The 23,269-nt window shown below is 30.9% G+C and overlaps 1 protein-coding gene across 3 annotated transcripts in view; it reads left to right on the forward strand.

The window, feature by feature from the left end:
- The window catches only part of LOC107457386 (uncharacterized), a 39,822-nt gene extending 16,823 nt beyond the window's left edge, over positions 1–22,999 (forward strand). Inside the window, exons 5-16 of one of the 3 annotated variants that reach the window (XM_087169474.1) lie at positions 1,367–1,468; positions 2,017–2,065; positions 2,279–2,337; positions 4,623–4,710; positions 4,807–4,931; positions 9,153–9,260; positions 10,546–10,688; positions 10,791–10,918; positions 12,126–12,280; positions 13,598–13,690; positions 17,535–21,205; positions 22,738–22,999. In XM_087169474.1, coding sequence (XP_087025600.1) covers positions 1,367–1,468; positions 2,017–2,065; positions 2,279–2,337; positions 4,623–4,710; positions 4,807–4,931; positions 9,153–9,260; positions 10,546–10,688; positions 10,791–10,918; positions 12,126–12,280; positions 13,598–13,690; positions 17,535–21,205; positions 22,738–22,867 — 4,851 coding nt within the window. In that variant the 3' untranslated portion in view covers positions 22,868–22,999. The remainder of the gene's footprint in view (positions 1–1,366; positions 1,469–2,016; positions 2,066–2,278; positions 2,338–4,622; positions 4,711–4,806; positions 4,932–9,152; positions 9,261–10,545; positions 10,689–10,790; positions 10,919–12,125; positions 12,281–13,597; positions 13,691–17,534; positions 21,206–22,737) is intronic. The other 2 variants (XM_087169476.1, XM_087169477.1) reach the window with 2 other exon arrangements.
- The last annotated feature ends 270 nt before the right edge of the window (positions 23,000–23,269 follow it).

Consider the following 23,269-nt stretch of genomic DNA (forward strand, 5'->3'; position numbering starts at 1 on the left):
AATTTGAGGCAGAGAGTGCGTTTCTTGTTTTTCAGTGGCGCCATCTATGGCCAAGAATCTGACTTCAGCCACACCATACGTCACACCCGTTTATAAGGCGGACCCATTCTTACATCCGTTCATTCATCCACAGATCGTAATTTTGACCTGAATCAGAGAACGATCGATCTCCAATCCAGTACCCCCAGAGGTATTGATTTGTTATGGGAACATGGAGGACTTTGCGACTCGACAGAATTTAACGTGCATCAGTCACCAACTACACGGGGAGTCTTCAGCCGGCGAGGTTTGAACCCAGGAACTCTCGGACATGGGCCCAGCGCCCTACCGACCAGGCTATCCCGGCCCTCTATCTCTTTCTAGTGATGTTTGTTATTTAACTCGTTGCTTGAGGTGTTCCATCACGTGTGGTTGTGCCATCCGTAAGCAAAAGGTTAAACACATTCCAGAAAACATCCCTACAAATTTAATTTTGTAGTTACTAGCACACTATTATAACTGCCAACTCTACTGGATTTTCCAGTAGACTACAGGATTTTGCCAGTTTCTCCTGGTCTACTGATTTCATTTAAATTCTCCTGGGTTTTGTACATTTTAGAAAATTCCTTGAAATTAAGTAAGTTTCCTAAAAAAAAAATCCCAATTGAAATAGAATTGCTGTACAGATTATTGCTTGCTTGTTGGAATATTTAAATAAGTATTACCAATACATAGTGAAATGAACCTTATTTATAGAAATCAGTTCAAAATTTTTTGCTCTAAAGTGTTCAGTTTATTTTTATTCAGAACTCTGTTCTTAAATTAATTAAAAAAAATATTTTAAGTATCATTGATGAATTAAATGCAGATTAATATTTGAAACGAGTAAACATAATACATAACATTTCAAGTATTTTTAATGTCAATCATGAGTGGCAAATATAACAGTTTTTCTATTTTGATGACAATAAAAATACTTAGAATTCTCTTTGCGTTGAATATTTAGGACATTATGTAAAAATTATCATGAAATTTATATTATTTCGTAAAATCTACTGGATTGTTTACTATCCATGTTATCAGCTGTGTTTTTTATTCATAATAAACAATCCCTGAAATTCTCTGCTTTGCATATTTTATTAAAACGCAATTTAAATATTTTTTTTTATCAACAATTTCTATTTCATTAAAAATACTTTTATTTTCTCTCATGTTCTATAAGCCATACAATTTCAGAAAATCAAAGACTATTACTTTTAAAGACCCAACGAAAAAGGTGATTTAAAACATAATTTGACATGCTTGAAATTTACCTAAAAACATGAATTAAGATGGATTAGAGCCAACGGGAAATTTTACTGTCACTTATGTAGTTAATTATTTTCAGGGTGACGTAGCAAATATGGATAAATTTGGAATCATACCACGTGTAGCCCAGGATATTTTCAACCAAGCTGAGTCCACACTTGACTCAAAATGTGAAATAAAGGTAGGAATTGTTGTCATGTTATTCCAAATATTTGATGTCTCACATATATTCAAACTGATTTATCACGGTTAACAGTTAAATGCTTAAATGAAATTTTTTAAGATTATCAAGCAAACTGCATCCGTCGTCTTTTGTATTCTTGCTGAAGAATGAACTTTTTCAGTTTTATTTTTAGTTATGTAAGTCATTTCTAAATATCAAAAACTAAAATTAATGTTTATAATTACATGTCTCTAATAAGTCATTAAAACTGCCTCAAACTACAGTAAAACCTCGCTACAACAATATATTGTTGTAGAGAGATATACTGTTATATCGAGGGTCTACATACTTTGGGGACACAATAAGATTTTGTTTTAAAATTTCCATGTTATATGTGTATTAACTATAAATGTATCGAAACATTACGCAAAAAACTAATTCGCAGAGTGTTAATTGTGGTTAAATATGTAAAAAACAATTGAAATAAATTCAGAAAATAAGATCGTACTTTTAAAATTTGCTTCTATAAATTAATTGCTAACTATTACTATTAATTAATTTTTCAGATTTCATTTTACGAGATATATCTGGAAAGAATCCATGACTTGTTTAATGGTAAGTAAAATTTATACTAATTGTTTGCAAATGAATTTTTATAAAAAAAGAAAAACGTATGTTTTATGATTTTTTATGACCGTTAGTGCCTTTTCACAAGGAAAAAAAAAAGCAGCATTCATACAATATATTGTTTTGCAATGTATCTACCTTTTATTTTTTTCTTTGAAAAAAAATCTATGATCAATGAATTTTTCTTATTTTATCTTTCAGACTCACAAAAGAGGAATTTAAAAGTGTATGATGACAAGAAAAATTTGCCTTTTATAGTAGTAAGTATGGAATATTAATATAATAAAGATTCTCCTCTCATTAGTAAAATTTGCCTTTTTATGGCAGTAAATTTGGAATATAATACAAGGTACTTAAAAAAATCAAATTTAATTAAGAAATTCTATTAAAAGTGCTTTAATTGCTTTAAGTAGAAAAAAATAGGCATTTCTATAATTATAAAACATATACATCGATTACACATATATCGAACAATGCATATCGATTACATGTATATCGAACATCGATTGCATTATATCGAAGACATGTATATCGATTTACATAAAAAATTTTTAATGTACATTTAACACTGAAAACAACTTTTCAAAGATTTTTGACGTATAATCTTATTTGTTTCGACTATTCTTTTAAGGTTAGAAAGAGCTCGAATCCCTCATAGCCAACATTTGCCAGGGATTCAAGAATAGTTAATAAGAATTCTACCGCTTTTTCTGCTTCTTTAGCTCTCACTCTTGGTTCATCAATATGATCTTCAGCTTCTTCCTCTTCCTTTGATATTCCTTTGACATTATCTATGATTTCCGCATCTGTCAATGTTCCGCATGTTGCCAGGCAGTCGTCCACTTGTAAAAATCTTCAAAACTAATGTGAACATTAAATCCAGACTTTATTGCATTCCATTCTGGCAAATCTGGCCCTGCATTTTCATCGTCAACAGTTTTCTCTTCTTTACTAATGCTTTCAACCTCTTGTTCATTATCTTCACAGCTATTCTTAAAACCAGCTTTTTAAAACCATTTTGGATAGTTTTTAGAGATGCATTTCTCCAGGCAAAAGACAGTAATTCTGATAGCATTTTTCATGGATGGCATCTACAAGTTTGCCTGCCAACTGTTTCCGATAGTTCACTTTAAAACTCCTAATTATCCTTTGATCCATTGGTTGCAATTTTGAGGAGAAAATGATATTCTATTCTTAGCTGTCTTATCTATGTTGAAAAACTAACCCCTGACGGTCACTACTCATTAATCCCTCACTTACTTCCAGAATCATTGTATTACTTTCTAGTGAAGGAAGTGCAGGGATATTGATTGGAATTCCAAGAAACACCCCCAACTCTACTTCCCGTGGGTTCACGAAATTCATCTCTGCCTACAAGTTCTACTGCTAAAGAAAATTTTGACATTTGCGCTATAATATTAGAAATTTGAGAAACGGAGGCTTTAAAAAAATCGACATAAACATGGAAAATACACTGATTTTAGACAGTAAATGTAGAGAATTTCAGAAATTTTGAGATGTAGAGGTTTCCGAGATAAATAGGTTTGAGATAAACAGATTAAATTGTATAATTAAGTGCTAAGATTAAATTAGAAAAAACTGCCTTTTATAGTAGTAAATAATATTATATAATATAATATAATATAATATAATATAATATAATATAATATAATATAATATAATATAATATAATATAATATAATAATATAATATAATATAATATAATATAATATAATATAATATAATATAATATAATATAATATAATATAATATAATATAATATAATATAATATAATATAATATAATATAATATAATATAAGCTAAGATTCCCTCCTCATTATTCACGGTATTTTTATTTTAGCCATCTAAATACATTCGCTCACATATGATTCGTTTATCTTCCGTTTCAAAATTGAGAGAAAAAAATTAGAAGTCATCAAATATAAGTCTTTTGTAAGTGTTATGTTACTTTTAATTACTATTAAATAATATTCAATTAAAATTTTCCGTAATTTTGACTGTAAAACTAATAACTGGGCTGCAAAAACTAAGGAAATTTCCCAGTGAAAGATAAAAGTAATGCAGAGTAAGAATGAAATATCATGAAATTGTTGTAAATTAAATTAAAAAAAGAAAATAAATAAAACAAATGAATAAGGAAATGACATGAATGAAATAAATTAAACATGTTAAATAAATAAGCAATTAAAATAAATCAATAAATATTAAAAAATTAAAAAATAACAAAAAACCGTAGAAGTACAATCTATTTTGGAATCCACAGGTGTTAAGCACACAGCACTTTTTAGTACACCGCAAAGAAGGAAATTCACGCTTAAATCAGGAGAACGTGGAGGCCAGGGAACCTCGCATAATGAATCTTAAAAACAACACAATGAGGCGAACGAAGACGTTTCCAACCTTGGTTTCTTATTTGAATCCGAGTCCTTGTGATGTCCCATTCTTCAAAAAGTTTGTCCCAATAATCCTGGGACACTCTTCAATATTTTCTTCGTTCTGATCGTTCTTTTTTTTTAATTCCAGGGAGGCACTGAGATCTGTGTGGAAAGTGTCAGCGAGTTAATGAACCACTTTTGCAAAGCAAAACTGAAGAGGCAGATTGCTGCTACAGGTTATTTGAGTTATTTATAATAATATTAATCTAATTTTTCATTATTTTTATTTTTCTTTGTAATTAACAACTATTTGAATTTTATTTCTATTTCAGATGCGAACGAGGTAAGTTCAAGGAGCCATACTATCTTCCAGATAGTTGTTAAACAAGAGAACATTGCAACTAAGAAAAAGTTACTTGGCAAACTACTGTTAGTTGATTTAGCTGGCAGCGAAAAGGTAATTAAATACTGTTATTATAAACGTGAATGGTAGATATTTTCTGCTGTAAACAAATAAAACCACAGGTTTTTCGCGAGATCTGGGAAACTTACAAAGTTTATAGTTGTTGAGGAATTTGATTTTATCAATATGATTAAATATTCATAAATAAATATATAATAAAAAAATAAATAGAAAGAATGAAAGGAAAGTTGAGAACAGAGAGCTCTTAAACTTTATTGTATAACGATAAGTAGAACCAAATTTAACATTTTTACTCTTTCATATTTTAAAAGTACCACTATAATTGTTGGCTCAATGCTCTTGAATTTATTAAAATAAGAAATAACACCATAATTTATAATAATTTACTATTATTAAAATGATAAATAAATCTGTTTTTATTCAAAATCAGAGCTGGAAATAATTAGAAGTATTGTTTATGAACTTTTATTCGTTGGCACGTTGAATTCAGCACGGTGTTTTAGCCTATTATATACATTAAAAATATTTTACATAATCAATCATATATGGCAAAGTTATTATGAGATGATACTAATTGTGAGGTATCACCATAAGATTTTCTTAACTTCTTTACTATGTCCATAAATGATTCTTTTTTAGTTATAAATAATTTTAATTAATGTCGTTTCCGCTTAAAAGAGCTATTCTTTTATTCAAATTAAACTTTTTGAGGCATTATAATAATAGCCATTTTGGAAAATTAGTTCTATGAATTACTTGTTCCAAATGTAATTTCCAAGAGGCATTAAAAGTTCAAAATGTTGAAAAAACACGGAAAAAATTACAGAATGATGAAAGAGAAGAAGAAAAATTATTAAAATTAAATAACACAATTTTTAAAAAAAATTAAAAAATATTTTTTTTAAAGCAAAATCCGGGGAAAAAATATAATCTCATCATAAGGCCACACGATTACATCCTCAAAAAGAAATGCTTTCAAATAATGTATCAATATAGCCAAAGAAAAATATATCAATACAAAAGTGTGAGGAGCGCTCAAAAAAATTTTGAAACAAAATAGAAAACATTAAGTAATAAATATCACGTAAAAGCAGAAAATAAAATGTAAAGAAAAAACAGAACACACAACGAAATCTATAAAGCGTGTAGCGAATTCAAATGAACTTACATGTACGAGAAAATTTTCAAGAATGATTTAAAATATTTTCGTAATAAAATTGCCAGATTACAAAATAGGAAAACAGAAGAGCAAATTGAGGTAAATAGAGGGATTTAGTTTTGCAGCGCATTCTCCCTGCAGTACTGATGCGCGTTTGATTTTTTATTTACCAAGGATTGGCAAAAAAATGAATGTGCTCAAAGTAATATTATACAAGAAGTTAAAAATTAATAAGGTTGATATTTAATTTTACAATTTTGATGATTTTAGAAAAGTAACATTTATTTAGGTGGAAAAAGGGAGAAAGAGAAAGAAACGTGAATTGCTCATTTTGACATATTTTTAACTGCGGATTTTTCCGAAATGGATTTGCACATTATAAAAATTACATAAATTAACAAAGAAGTTTTGAGTAAATTTATTTATAATAACATACAATTAACTCAATGATTTTATGTAGAATTTGATTACTTTATTCATATTCTTATTAATATTCTTTATTCATTTTTATTGTTTTTTTTTTAAATCAAATTTTAAAAGACTTTGTCTATTTGTGTTTTGGATAAATAAACATTACTACATAGTCCCTTATTTCTATTCATTTCATTAAAAATGGTATTTAAATAGATATTTTTAGAAATATTAGAATTCCAAGCAATTAGTTTACTTATATTAAAATTAAACTCATTTCTCTTATTGTATAAATCGACAAAGTAGATATTTTCTTCTTTTATAATACGCAAATCCGAAAAATTAAAATTAATCACGAAGTAAAATTAATCATCATGGTTACGAAGGAAGATTAATTCCTCGGCGCAGATATTTTTTAATGAAATTGTATAATCCTGAAAATTAAAGATAATTAAATTATCAATCAATCTAAAAACAAATTTAATATTAAGAGTATAATTTTTTTCTTCATATTAGTGCAAAAATAAGTTAGCTAAGAGAGTGGAATAATTAGATCCTTGTGGTATTCCATCAATTTGAAGAAAAATATATTTTCCATTGTAAAGATCTGATATATATAATTCTCTTATGTGGCTCCTAAATTTTGGCTGCATTTCTTGTCCGCCGGTGGCAACGTTTGCTTTGTTTTGTTTACGTAACTATTTCTCTTACACGGCGACAAAAAAAAAAGCCTCACTACAACTCCCCGAATGCAACGCTAGAAAATCGACCAATGATTACTACTAAAAGTGTCACATGCCAAATCTAGCAGAGGTGGCTCAACATATAGCGCTTTTAAAAACGGATCAGCTGTAACAATCTCATACTATTAAGCTAGGCAGAAGTGGGTAGTCTTTGTCGATCGATCTCTATTTTAGTATTTTGTCGAAAGTGCTTTTTTTCTCACGAATTTATATATTACGAATTTATTTGACGATTTTTGATTTATATCACGAATTATACTATAGCACATTTCTAATAGGTTTAACGAATTACATGTCATTTATTTGAATTCAAATTTATTTTAATGACTTAGTATTTAATAAAAAGATGTAATTTTTTTAAAAAAAAAAAGTTTTTATATGGATTTGAATGATTGTTTTGAATTCTTAGAACTTTGTGCATTTGCAATGTACCTAAGTTAGTAGCGAGCGAAGCAAACCATATAAGATTGCGTAGCAATTTTCGGGGGTTGGCGAGCGTTAGTGAGCAGGGGGCGCAGCCCACTAGTATAATTATTAAAAAGACAAAAATTAATTAGAATTTTTCAATAATCGAAATCGTAATTAAGGATATTCTTAAAATCATAGTAATAATTCAAAGGGACTTCTTTTAGTTTAGAACAGGGAATGCTATTGAAGAGATTCTGGAAATCAAAAATTGCTACAGAATTAATTTTATTATGTTTAATAAATTCTAAAAATCAACTATGAATATCTTCATTAAATCTGACAGTTTCTAGGCCGCCCAGTTTAGCTCAAACCTCACTTCCCCCATATAAACATATTCCACGCAACGCTCTAGGGATTTCTTTAACCCTTTTCTTCTCAATTCCGGGAAATTGACGGGATGATGGTTCGCCCTCTACTTCTCGCTCCCGTCATATTTCCGGGCTGGAGTGTTCATTAGTAACGCGCCAATAAGAATAAAACTAATTCATTTCTTTTGCCTGAAAAACATTTTATTTCTCATTTTTCACACCAGATGGCAGTACTAGGATATTTTTAAGGTCATTGTAGATAGTTAGTTTATTTTAAACTAGATGTCAGAACAAGATGTTTGGAGGTCAGAAAAAAAATAGGCACTTTTATGACCGTTTTCTTGAAAATTAACCAATCGTTAAGGGGTTAAAAAGTATTCTTTTCGGTAATTTTGGCTCATCGATTTCCTAAATTCATTAAGAGGACGCCATACCACGAAAGAAAACTTTTGTCGCAAATTCTCTTTCATTACTAATTTAAAATTTAAAGTGTACGAAAAGTGAGCTCAGACAAGCCTATATTCTATTTTATATTTTATATTCCGTCGTTGAACAACCTGCCCAATTTTCGGGTTTACAACTACTAAGGTTCAACTCCGTAGCCCTGTCATTTCGAACCCTACCCAGAAGACAAGGGAACTCCTGGATTAAGTAATGGGAGAAATTTGCCTTTGTGAGGACTTTCTTATGGAACTAACCCACATTTGCGTCAGATGGAGAGGAAGACCACGAGAGCATCCCACGGTTAGCCTGACGGCGAAGGGACTCTAACCCATGATCCGTCTACCACTGAGGGTATTTCACGGCAGCCCTGTGGAGACAAAGCTATAGTAAACCATGAAGTTTTAAATACTGAAAAGAGTATTTTAAAATGTACAAATGAAAACAAATTATGAGTTGGTAACTTTGACGCTACGGAGAAGTTCTCTTCTCATAATTTGCTTGCATTTTAATATTTTGAAGTATTTTTTTTAGCAATTCATGACAAACTCTAGGTTCGCCTTAACATACCTTAAATTGCTTTTAAATTTTAAACTAGTTATAAAAAAGAAAAATAATTTGAGACGAAAACTTCCTTCCTCGGCATGTCGGTTTCTTAACATTTCATTAGAGGTGTATTGTGAATTTTATGAATTTAAAATAATTATTTTTTTTTCAAATTTAGGCCTGCCAGAACGATCAGAATGGTTCAACAGTTAAACGCCAGTCAACATACATCAACAAGTCACTTTCAGTACTAACCAAAGTCATATCCCTTTTGTCTGAAGGAAAAGTAAGTGGAATTTTAACTGGTCTTTACAAACTAGAATAGCATATGTTTGTCTAAAGTAAAGACTCCCCTTGCCATTCGTCTGTACTAAAGGCTGTTACTATGGTAACGAGATATAACTATTTCAAGTAGGGTTGTTTAGGACAGGTTTTAGCTTCGGTCGGAGAGAGAAAGGGAATCTTTTCCCCCGGTTTATGGATGGTGTTTTCTACACCAGGGAACGCTGCAAGCTCGATGCCGCCTAAATTTCCGGGCTACTGTTTCCGTTGTATTTTAAAGCCATTTGGCATCATTGTGTTTTGAGATTCTTGCAAATAATGTATTTGATTACTTATTACTTGTGTTTACAATGCTAAAAGTGTTTACACTAACGTAAGATGGTGCACAGCTTGCAACAAGAACAAACAGTAATAAACTTATGGAAAGAGGCCGTATCAAGACTGCCAAAAAAGCGAGTTATTCAAATTCTAACAAACATGTCACCTTTTTTAACAATCTATCTCTAAATAACTAAAACAAATTTTCTCTTCAAACTCATCAGAATTACATAATAGCATTAATATCTTATGAAATACGGCAGATTTGAGCTCAGAAATTTTCTAATTTATTTCTTTTATTGAGAACAAAATTATCCGTTTGAAAATATCACCTCGCAGAATAACATGTAGTAAGCAGCTGCAAACTTTTTAACCGGAACTAGAGCAGGCATACAGCTCGAGATTGTTATTGTTTACATTTCTTCTGAAAACACCATCCATTTTGTTAGCCATAGAGTAAAAAGAAGCTATGCTTCGTTCACCAGGAGGAAGAGTTCATTTCAGCGGAACGTCTTCGTGCTTGAAATTGAAACAACCCTTTAATGCGCGCCAAAAGCAAACAGTGGATTCCTTTTCAGTCACTATCTTCGCTTTATCATCTGCTATTATTTGTTAATACTCTTATCTATAATGAAATATATTGCACCAAAAAGGACAAACTATTCACTCTAAAGAGAGAAATATCATCTAATTTATGAAATATTTAATGTTAAGAAAATGCACATAAAGATCAGGATTGTTCTTTTCTCAAAAATGGCGAAATAGTATCGTCGGATACCACGAGGTGAGGGAGTAGTCTAATACAATCTCCTGGTGAACGAACTATACCCTTCTTGAAATGCACTATCCTTGTTTCCATAGCAGCAGGCGGCCTCAGACTTTGTGGCGGAGGGAGTTCTTACTGTAGGCAAACAATATTTCTTTTCCTGTACACAAACATTTTTATGAATTTTTGTAAATTTTCTTTTCAGAAAACAGTTATACCTTACAGAGAAAGTATTCTCACTCGATTACTAAAGGAAAGCTTGGGAGGAAATTCACAGACGGCCATCATCATTTGTGTCAATCCTTTCTCGGAATTGGAAACAAAATTGTCATTGGAGTTTGGATCCAGGTATTTATTAGCTAATCCCTCTTACATTTCTTTTTTTTTTTTTTTAATAAGAAGAAACATGCTATGAATCATTTCTTAACCAAAAATTCTCTTGATTTTCAGGGCAAAAGTAATACAAAATAATTTGCATCCAAATTTGAAGAATAATGAAGACAAATTGAATCGATTTTCGAGTAACATTGAGATGTACTTAAGAGAAACTGTATCGGAACTAAAGAGATGGAGAAGTGGTAAGTTCCCAATTTTTTCTTATATACATAATTTTTTAATTAATTTTTAATAATTAATTAATAATTAACTTATCTTTATTTTATTTTATTTATATTACCAGACATTTTATTTTATAACCGTCGTTGAAAAGCAGAGCCAATTTTTTGGGTTTACGACTACTAATGTTCCACTCCGTAGCCTTGTAATTTTGAACCCAATCCAGAAAACAAGGGAACTCCTGGATCAAGTATTGGGAGAAATTTACCTTCGTGGGGGACTTTTTGATGGAACCAACCCGCATTTGCGTTACATGGAGAGGAAGACCATGAGAACCTCCCACGTTTAGCCTGAAGGCAAGGGGACTCTAATCCATGATCCTACTACCACTGAGGGTACTTTACGTCAGCATGGTCGGGGAAAGCGGGATGCGGAATTCGTATCGACCAGCCATCTTTGTGATTCGAACCCAAGTCACCTCATTGGAAGACGAACCCAATATTCCCTGAGCCATCTAGGCTCAATAGATTTGCTTATACATACATTAGATATTTTAGAGATTTGACAATTTCATTTCCTAACTTTACTTGGTTTCTGTTTGAAAAACTCCAGGATTGGCAAAGTCGACTAAAATGCAACTTTTTTTGGCATGAGGCGACCATGGCAACTCCTAGCGCTGTTTTTTTAGCAAAAAATGTGTTGAAAGACTTTTAAAAGTCTGATATTTACCTCGTAATGTAGAATGAGCCGTGGCGGCTCACTCTAGATAGAGCGCTTGCCTCCCAATGAGACCAGCCGGGTTCGAATTCCGGCTATGGTTGGTTGATATGAATTTCGCATTCGGCTTGCACTGACGTAAAATATCCCCAGTGGTAGATGGATCGTGGGTTCTCGTGGTCTTCCTCTCCATGTAACGCAAATGCTGGTCAGTTCCATCCAAAAATCCACCATGAAAGCAAATCTCTCCCAATGCTAGATCCAGAAGTTTCTTGTCTTCTGCATTGAGTTCAAAAATTACAAGGCAACAGAATTGAACATTTGTTGTCGTTAACTAAAAATTGGGTCTACTGTTCAAAGATGGTTATAAAATATAACCCATTGCGGCTGTGGTTTATTAAGAAACTGTGCTTAAAATGCTATCCGATCCATCAGAAAATTGCAAATTGCATGTGTAACATAAAACTATTTAGAAGAGTTCGCGATTTAATTATAAGTACATCTTGCTCCCAGGTGAGACTGTTCCAATTGCTGAGTGGACTGCACTTAATGATGGCAATGTAGGAGATGATTCTCTTTTGGATTCATCTCTAATGAGTTCGCCTGACACTGAAGTATCTTCAGTATTTGATGAGACAGATGACAGTCTTGTTTTATCTGAACAACAGGTATATAAACAATTTTTTTTCTTCTTTTCCTGACTAGGTGTACTAGATATTTGAAATTTGTAGGTTATGATAGTAAGTTTAACACTAGGTGTGTTGTTGTTGTAGTTCATTTACGTTGCTGTTAGAGCTGCACAATGGGCTATTGGCGACTGTCTGGGAAACATCCCTGAGGATGATCCGAAGACATGCCATCACAATTTTGATCCTTTGCAGAGTGGATGGCACCCCCGCTACGGTAGCCTGACGACCTGCACGCAAAGTCAAGCACTTTATGGGGGAACAGTTAAATGAGGACTAATACCTCACTCTCTTGGTCCTTGTTTTCAAAAAATCTATGCTTCTTCCCCCTCCAAGAAAAACTCTATTATAATCAGAACTTTCGTTAGACGATAATACATAATCTTTGGCCGAACGCTGATGGTAACATTTTGAGTAAAGCTATGAAATTGAAAATGTATGTTTGTAGTTACAGTCAAACCTCAATGTAACGTACTTCGATTTAACGAATTCTCCGATTTAATGAGTATTTTTTCTGTCCCGACAAAAAGTGTGCTTAGCTGCTCTCATTTAATGAATTTTTAGCTTTGATTTAACGAACAACAATCGTTGAAAAAATTCGCACATAAAACTAAAATTTTGAATTTTTTGAGCTTGAAATTTTGAATACTTCACACCCTAATTCAAGGATGTAATTATAATGTATTAAGTTTTAAAAGTAAGTAGCGTTAAAGAATTAAGATCATTTTAAAGTCGATTTCCTAACGTATGACTTATAATTTTTAAGCTCGTGGTAAACAATAATAACTTTTTCTCATTATATGTATATCTAAGGGTATTTTGCATTGATATTTCTATATAATACTCTTTGCAAAAATTGATAATAAATTTAACGAATGGAGTTGCCGGTCCCGAACGATTCGTTAAAACTAGGTTGGTCGATTTCAGCAAGATGATTTTTAAAGTAATTAAGAAAACAATTACTTGTTTATCTACATTTTGAAGTGTTTTGTAAATACTTTATCAATAAAAGTTTTTTTTTATGTTTGTCATTTACGACTTAAATAAGAAAAGAATTCTATTATTTCTTTATTATTTTTTATTATTATTAATAATCATTTTTATAATAATTAAAATTATTAATTATTATAATAATTAATAATAATTATTATTTTATTATTATCATTATTAATAGTATCATTATTATTATTAGTAGTATTAATAATGGTAATAATAATAATAATAATATTATTAGTATTAATAGTAGTAGTATTAATAATGGTAATAATAATAATAATAATAATAATATTATTATTTTAGCAGCAGGACCCAGACATTCAACCCAAGCTATCTGAAATCGATATCGAAATGAAAAAGATGAAATCTCTAAATGATCAATACATGAAACAGCTGGTGAGTGAAATTTTTAGTAATATACAAAACTGCTGCAAGGGGGAAACATTCAAGTCTTTAGATGACTTTGTGCCTTTTTTTAAAAAAAACTTAGACTAAACAAAATGGAATAAGAAATCGGTATTCGTGTAAAATCCCCAAGTTAAACAATGACTCCAAACAACTTGATTTTTCGACAAAAATGGAAAACTGTTTATCAAACACATGGTGGTTATGTTGATAAACCTGATAAACCTGATAAACATGGTTAACAACACATTCTAAAACATTAATTTGTGAACATGTTTGTTCTAAACAATAATTTCAACATTTAAAAATTTTTTTTTTGTTTGTTTTAATTCCTATTAAATATGTACTCAGGCTTGCTACTCCACAAGGAGAATAGGGAAAACCAGGGAAATAGAGGGAATTAAAAAATCAGCTGAAATAACAGGGGAAAATGTAGGGAATTTTGAATTTTTCCTTACAAACTGGGAAAAAAAAACAGGGAATTTTATTTCTAATTTCTGTCTTTTAAAAAAATGCAGGCCTCACCAAGCGCAATCTATGGGATATTTAAAGATGATACTTCAGCTATATTTAATTTATTATAGCATTGTTTGTTTTATGTTCAGCTGTTTCGTATTTCTTCAAGTTTTTCCAGTAATTAAAACTAGCATCTTAATCCTAATATAGTTCACAAGAGAGCAGTGAATGTGTGCTTCCTCTGAATATATTGTGTATATAATATATATGTGCAGGGAAAACACGGGGAATTTTTTTTTTACAGATATCAGTTACAATATGAGACGATTTGTTGGAATTTGACTAAACTTTCCTTGTCGGCTGGTTGTCAAACAAGTATCGAGAAAAGATTAAAAAACTTATTAATTAATAATGCAGTAAGTGATATAAACACCAGCCCCCCTGTATTTATTTATTTATAATTTCATAACCGTCGCTCAAAAGCAGACCCAATTTTTAGGGTTTACGACTACTAATGTTCAACTCAGTAGCCTTGTAATTTTGAACCCGATCCAGAAGACAAGAGAACTCCCGGATAAAGTATGCGGAAAAGTTTGCCTTCGAGGAGGACTTTTTTGATTGAACTAACTCGCATTTGCGTTATATGGTGAGGAAAAGCGCGAAAACCTTCCACGGTTAGCTTGACAACAAGAGTGCTGTAACCCATGATCCGTCTACCACTGATGTTATTTTACGTCCGTACTGCTGTCGGTGCAAGCTGGATGCGGAGTTTGTATCGACCAGCCAACCCTGGGCTTCGAACCCGTTTCACCCCATCGGATGGCGAACGCTCTATTCCCTGAGCTATCATTGCTCTCCTCCTCTGTATTTGTACGTTATACGGGGAATCCTGGATGAACTCGCCGCAGAGACAGTCCCCCTGAAGCAGAAAGGCAGCAGGTCCGCACCAGCAAAAGACCAGGCTGAGGGGCCCTGTGAGAACCCAACGTGGCATTTAGTAAAATCCTAAAAAATTACATGTGACAACATCTCATCACCATACAAGATTTTGATTACATAAACATGATAGAGTTCTGTATATTTTCAACAATAAATGATCAGGCATCAACGCCCATATATAATATATCATCATAATATATCATAACATTAAAATAGATAAATTCATTTTTTTAAAACAAATGCACAACAATATGATGAATGAACTAAAGCAAATATACTAATGATGAGCGTAAAAGGGAAAAGTCTAAAGAATGATCGTTTAAAGGAAATTAGTTAATTAAATAATAATTAAATAACAATAAAAATTAAATAATAATTGCATTAAATAATAATTCCTTAGTAACAAATGTATTTTTATAATTATTAATTATAATTAATAATTATTTTAGTATATATAATAATTAATTAATTAATAATTAATTAACTTATTAATTATTATTATTTAATAATAATTTAAATAACAATTGCATTAAATAACAATTTCTTAATTATAAATTCATTCTTCGTAATTATAATTAATAATTAATTAATAAATTCATTAAATATTAATAAATTAAATAATAATGCTGTAAAACATAGTTTAATCGTTTGCAATTTGTACATCTTCTTAATTTATGCAGTCCCATCTTTTCATTGCAATCCCGAGTCAGTCTTAAAATATATAATGTTAAGATAGTTCATTAATACCACGAAAAAATATAAATGATCAATTATGCGTAGTGCATTCACCTTTTTTTTTTTTTTAATATGTTCGTTTAAATGCTAAATATTCTGATTGGATGTGAGAAGCTCTTAGCGATACTCTTGAAAACTTTTTTTTTCTCTTCAAAAATTTTCTTACCTAAACGTCTACTTTTATGGAAATAGTTCTATGTATTTCTGTATTTTTTTCCCTTCACTTTTGTAAGAGACGTTTTGCTTTCAATTTGAATAAAAACAACCTCTATTATTTTAAAAATCAATGACATAAAGTGACAAATTTATTATTGGCGATCGAAATGAACTACAGGTGGCGTAGAGCAGTACTCTGTACCATATATGGCAGTACTTTTACGTTCGTTACTTGTACCGCCGGTACAAGTAAAAAGTACGTACTTTTACTTGTACTTCGTTACTTTTTAAATTTAGTACTTTTACTTGTACTTTCGTTACTTTTTCAGGGGAAAAGTACAAGTATTTGTAACGGAAATATCGAATGAAATCGTTACTTTTTTCTAAAACTCGGTAAGCTTTCTAAAAAAAAAATTTAAAAAAAATTACATTAAAAAAAAAGCTTATGTTTTTTTAATTTATAAAATGAATGTGCAATATATATGCATTCACAGCTAACTTCCTGTTTAAGTACCCTCTGTTTCAACTTATACTGCACATTCAATTATTTTTTACTAGCTCAAAGATCACAAAGTTATCTGAAACCTCGTGTTTGCTTTGTTTATGACTGTGCTTTTTAAAACGCGTTTCTAAAGAGTAAAACAATTTTAAATCAATGGTAATTTAAATTAATAAAAATAATAAACTAAAAATTAAAATCAATAGATAAAATTTCTTTTTCGTGCAAATCCATAAAAAGTTTGAAAAAATTATATTTGATTTTTAAATTATATTATACGATTATATTATACGATTATATTATAAAATTATATAATAATATTCTTCCAAATTTAAAAATAAATTAATATCCATAACTTTCAAAATTAAAAATAATTAAATAAATAACAACAATTTTGCAAAAACATTAAAGAACATAAGAATATTATTCAATAACATTTTAGGTTACTTTGAATTTTCGATTTCCTAGAAATGTACTTTTAAATCGTTACTTTTTTTGTTTAGTACTTGTTCTTTTACTTGTATTTTTTACTCGTTACTTTTTAAAATAAGAACTTTTTACTTTTTACTCGTTACTTTTTTTAAAAATACTTGTACTTTTACTCGTTACTTTTTAAAAGTAACGTTGCCATATATGCTCTGTACCTATGGCAACACTTCGAGTGCTTTCACCATTAGCGTGTGGAGAGTCATGGAAGAAGGGTGTCGTAACGTAATCGAAATTATAATTTTTATGTAAAGTTTCGAATAATTAGTTGTTGACGACTAACTGAAAATTGAAAAATTTCCATCAATTCGTCTTTTCCTATCAAAGCTTTCTTGAAAATAAAATAGTAGTTTTTGCGAATCATCAAACTCAAATTTTTGAATTTTTTTTTGTGGCCTAATAACATGTTCGGATGATAAATGTTTTTCTTGTGATTTATGGCAACGCATTTGTCTTCTAAAAATTTGAATTTTCAAACGTTCTGTTCCAACATTAGTATCTGTTATCTCTTTTAGTAACAGTTGTCTGTTTATTAACTTTGAGTAACTGTTATTTTTTTTCCAGGCTGAAACAAAAGAGGAGTTGGATTTTTACATAGAGGTATGCACAAGTCACAGACGAAAATGTTGGGTGCTTAACGAAGTGTTTCTGTCTGACACGAAAATGTTCCAATCTCAGGAAGCATCTGACGAATCGAATGACTGTGCAAACTCTGAAGAATTCGAAGCAGAGAACGATTCTTTTCAAGAGGATGAAGTCCAATTTTCATTGTTCGGTGCAAAGATTGCAGATATAAATAAAGGCATCGAAAGCCTAACTTCAGAATTATCTGAGCAGATGCAATATTTAACCAAGATGAGAGTTTCGCAAGAGCAAAGAATCGACGAACTCACCCAGGAAAAGTCTGATACATTGGATGAAAATGAATGTTTCCGTAGAGCAATAGGTCTGTTAATGGAATCTCACGCTATGGAAAAGCAATCTCTGAGAGCAGAAGTGGACAAACTGCACGATGAAATGAAACGGGAGAAGCTCGAACTAAATAAGGAGTATTCTAGAATGATTCAGATCAAAGAATCACATGACTGTTTGCAAAGTACTCTTGAGGATATGTCAGGTGCCTTGAACAGCAAAGAAGAAGAGATTAAATTTTTGAAACGAGAATTAGAAAGCGAAAAAATTCGAAACGTAGAAATTTCCAGCAAAATAAATATAGTGCTTTTGGAAAAAACAAATGTGGAGCTCTTATTAATGGAGAAGACACGAGACCTTTGTGATCAATCCTTGAAAAATATGAAATATTTTTCAGGCGAATCAGAAATTGTTAAACATGATGAAGTGAACGCCAATGACGAAACTTCATTTGCAGCTACCCTCTTGTATGGAGGTATGTGGATATACAATGATGATTTGACAAGAGTTTCGTACTCCCAACTAAATAGTGCTTCAGAAAATCATCCGAACTGCACGGATTATTTTGATGATCCGTATTTAGTTAATTCAATGGACGGAAACTACGAATTAATGAACATCAACGAAATCGACGGAAAAATCAATAAAGACGGGCAAAATATTGAAGAATCTTTAAAGAAATTTGATCTCCCGGAACGAAGCGAATTCGTTGGTGATTGTTCTAAATTATTAGATGCTACGACGGTAGTTGATGATATTGCCAACATAAAAACAACGAATAAGTCAATTGATGTTAATTCAGGGGAAATGAGTGGTAAATTAAAGGAAATAAGCATCAATAAATCCCCACCAGGTCAAGAACCAGCTGAACAACCAGAAATGAAGACAAAACCAACTGAAGAGTTCGATGACGAAATTTTATTTTCAGCTACCCTCTTGTATGGAGGTATGTGGTTATACAATGACGATTTGACAAGAGTTTCGTATTCTCAACTAAATAGTGCTTCAGATAATCATACGTACTGCACGAATTATTTTGATGATCCGTGCTTAGTTAATTCAATGAATGGAAACTACGAATTAATGAACATCAACGAAATCGATGGAAAAATCAATAAAGACGGGCAAAATGTTGAAGAATCTTTAAAGAAATTTGATCTCCCGGAACGAAGCGAATTCGTTGGTGATTGTTCTAAATTCTTAGATGCTACGACGGTAGTTGATGATATTGGCAACATAAAAACAACGAATAAACCAATTGATGTTAATTCAGGGGAAATGAGTGGTAAATTAAAGGAAATAAGCATCAATAAATCCCCACCAGGTCAAGAACCAGCTGAACAACCAGAAATGAAGACAAAACCAACTGAAGAGTTCGATGACGAAATTTTATTTGTAGCTACCCTCTTGTATGGAGGTATGTGGTTATACAATGACGATTTGACAAGAGTTTCGTATTCTCAACTAAATATTGCTTCAGATAATCATACGTACTGCACGAATTATTTTGATGATCCGTGCTTAGTTAAGTACATGAATGGAAACTGCGAATTCTACGAATTAATGAACGTCAACAAAATCGACGGAAATATCAATAAGGACTGGCAAAATATTGAAGAATCTTTAAAGAAATTTGATCTCCCGGAACGAAGCGAATTCGTTGGTGATTGTTCTAAATTCTTAGATGCTACGACGGTAGTTAATGATATTGGCAACATAAAAACAACGAATAAACCAATTGATGTTAATTCAGGGGAAATGAGTGGTAAATTAAAGGAAATAAGCATCAATAAATCCCCACCAGGTCAAGAACCAGCTGAACAACCAGAAATGAAGACAAAACCAACTGAAGAGTTCGATGACGAAATTTTATTTTCAGCTACCCTCTTGTATGGAGGTATGTGGTTATACAATGACGATTTGACAAGAGTTTCGTATTCTCAACTAAATAGTGCTTCAGATAATCATCCGAACTGCACGGATTATTTTGATGATCCGTATTTAGTTAATTCAATGAATGGAAACTACGAATTAATGAACATCAACGAAATCGATGGAAAAATCAATAAAGACGGGCAAAATGTTGAAGAATCGTTAATGGAATCAAATCTCCCGGAATTAAACGAATTCATTGATGATGGTTCTGAATTCTTAGATGCTACGACGGTAGTTGATGATATTGGCAATATAAAAACAACGAATAAACCAATTGAAGTTAATTCAGGGGAAATGAGTGGTAAATTAAAGGAAATAAACATCAATAAATCCCCACCAGGTCAAGAACCAGCTGAACAACCAGAAATGAAGACAAAACCAACTGAAGAGTTCGATGACGAAATTTTATTTGCAGCTACCCTCTTATATGGAGGTATGTGGTTATACAATGACGATTTGACAAGAGTTTCGTATTCTCAACTAAATAGTGCTTCAGATAATCATACGTACTGCACGAATTATTTTGATGATCCGTGCTTAGTTAAGTACATGAATGGAAACTGCGAATTCTACGAATTAATGAACGTCAACAAAATCGACGGAAATATCAATAAGGACTGGCAAAATATTGAAGAATCTTTAAAGAAATTTGATCTCCCGGAACGAAGCGAATTCGTTGGTGATTGTTCTAAATTCTTAGATGCTACGACGGTAGTTAATGATATTGGCAACATAAAAACAACGAATAAACCAATTGATGTTAATTCAGGGGAAATGAGTGGTAAATTAAAGGAAATAAGCATCAATAAATCCCCACCAGGTCAAGAACCAGCTGAACAACCAGAAATGAAGACAAAACCAACTGAAGAGTTCGATGACGAAATTTTATTTTCAGCTACCCTCTTGTATGGAGGTATGTGGTTATACAATGACGATTTGACAAGAGTTTCGTATTCTCAACTAAATAGTGCTTCAGATAATCATACGTACTGCACGAATTATTTTGATGATCCGTGCTTAGTTAAGTACATGAATGGAAACTGCGAATTCTACGAATTAATGAACGTCAACAAAATCGACGGAAATATCAATAAAGACTGGCAAAATATTGAAGAATCTTTAAAGAAATCTGATCTCCCGGAAGTATTCATTGATGATTGTTCTAAACTATTAGATGCTACGACGGTAGTTGATGATATTGGCAACATAAGAACAACTAATAAGCCAATTGAAGTTAATTCAGGGGAAATGAGTATTAAATTAAAGGACATAAGCATCAATAAATCCTCACCAGGTCAAGAACCACCTGAACAACCAGAAATGAAGACGGAACCAATGGCTGAAGAGTTTGACGATGTCTTTAGAATTAGGAGCTTTTCAACATCTGAGTAAGTTCTTATTTTACATTTTCACTTGTCTTTTGTATGTAGCATAACTCTATCTGGCAGCAAAGGAAAAATGACGCTCAGATTCAGAGAATGAATCTACATGTCATCTGACATGTACTATTTCTTTGTTATTAATGCGCTGAAGTTGCAATCTAAATTGTTACCTTTAATTTTTGGATTCCACAGTTGATTTTCATCGTTTAAGCAAACACCAGTGCCCCGACCCCATAATTTTTATCCTTTATTAGTAGGGGTAGTACTTAATTAGTATTTGAAATCAATATAAATTTTTTTTTTTTACTTTCAAAACCTGTACTTTATAAATACAGTTGCTAACTCTACTGGATTTTCCAGTTGACTAGAATTTTTATGCAAATTATTGCTTTCTTGAATATTTAATTAAGTGTCACTAATACATAACGAAGCTTGCCTCATTTAGAAAATTCAGCTAATTATCTTTGATGAATTAAATATCTATTACTGTTAAAAATTATGAATAAACATAATACTCAACATTTCAGGTACATTTAATGTTAATTCATAACTGGAAAATGTTGCAGTTTTTCTATTTTGATGACTACAAAAATCTCTGAAATTCCCTACGTGTAAAATATTTAGCATGTTTTCCAACAATTATCACGAAATTTATATTTTTTCGTAAAATCTACTGGATTTTTTATGCATAATAATGTAATAATATATATAATATTACTTTTCTGTTGATGTTAAATGTAATTTTTTGTATTTTGCATTTTCGGTTGTTTTTCGTGTATCAGGCCTTAATCATTTAATAATATTTTGTTTTTGTTTCTTTTTAGATGTTTTTCTCTTTTGTTTTTGATAAATTTTGAATGATATTTTTCATTTTAAGTGTATTTCACTTTTAAATTAGAATTTTTCTTTTAACTGATGTAATTTTTTTTAGAAACTGATATAATTTTTTTAAATTTAAATCATGCAATTTTAAGTTTTCACTAATAACAAGTGTTGATGACGAGCAAAATTTTTGAACGTTACAGAATTTGCTTTTGGACAAGCGAGAATCTTTCAATTTTCAGAATATCAAAAATTATTTGATTAATACAATACAATTTTAATCTTTTCAAAGATTGCTACAGAAAATAATAAATTCTTAATCAGTGTTATATTTACATTTTGATACGCTGCATATTTATTTTAATTGTTACTTTATTTTTTAACTTAATTCGTGAATACAATTGACGATTCATATCTTAAAAAAATGTTGAAACACGTTTTTGAAAAATTTTAAGAGCAATATTTTCCATCTAAATCTTTTCATCTTATTTTTGATAGTTTTCAGAAGCTTTTTTATTTAACTTTTCATTCTGAGAATTTTACATGAATTTTTGAGTTTTTATAATTAAATAATTAATAGAATTTTGAAGTTTAAAAAGTTAGGAATAAGAATTTTCAACTTCATAATTCTAAGTATTTCTATTTTTATATCGATGCAGGGAAAAAAATAAATATTTTCTTTATTTTTCTGATATTTTAAAATTTAATTTTCATAGGCTATGTTTCCCACAACGTTCTGAAGAAGATGAATATGAAGCTAGATCTGTCAACAATCGAATCTTGGATATAATTCTACTGTTTATTTGTTTATGGTTATGCGTTCGGTTATGGCTCTTAATTCGTTAAATCTTCAAAACATTTTATTACATAAAATTATAGTAGCTGTAATACATACGCATACGATCAGCATGAATGTCTCACTGGAACCTATAAAAAGGGCATGTAAATTTTTGTTAATAAAAATATCTTAAAAATTAATGTCTTTGTTTGATCTGATTTTTTATTTCATTATAAGGCTTTTTTCAATTAGATTAAATTAAGTTTTAGATTAGATCAAAATCCGTTCAATTATTAAGTAATCATCGTGACAGGCGCACGTTAAACTTGTCGGGTCACAAAGTCCATCATGTTCACGTAACAAATTATACGTCTGAGGGTTTTGTATTGGAGATTGTTTGCTCTCTCTGGCTCAAGTCAAAATTGCGATCTGTGGATAAATGAATGGATGCATGAATGAGTCCGCCCTAT

This window comes from Parasteatoda tepidariorum, chromosome 8 (genome assembly GCF_982258835.1).
Source record: "Parasteatoda tepidariorum strain Cologne lab strain chromosome 8, Ptep-v5.0, whole genome shotgun sequence".
NCBI lineage: Eukaryota > Metazoa > Arthropoda > Arachnida > Araneae > Theridiidae > Parasteatoda > Parasteatoda tepidariorum.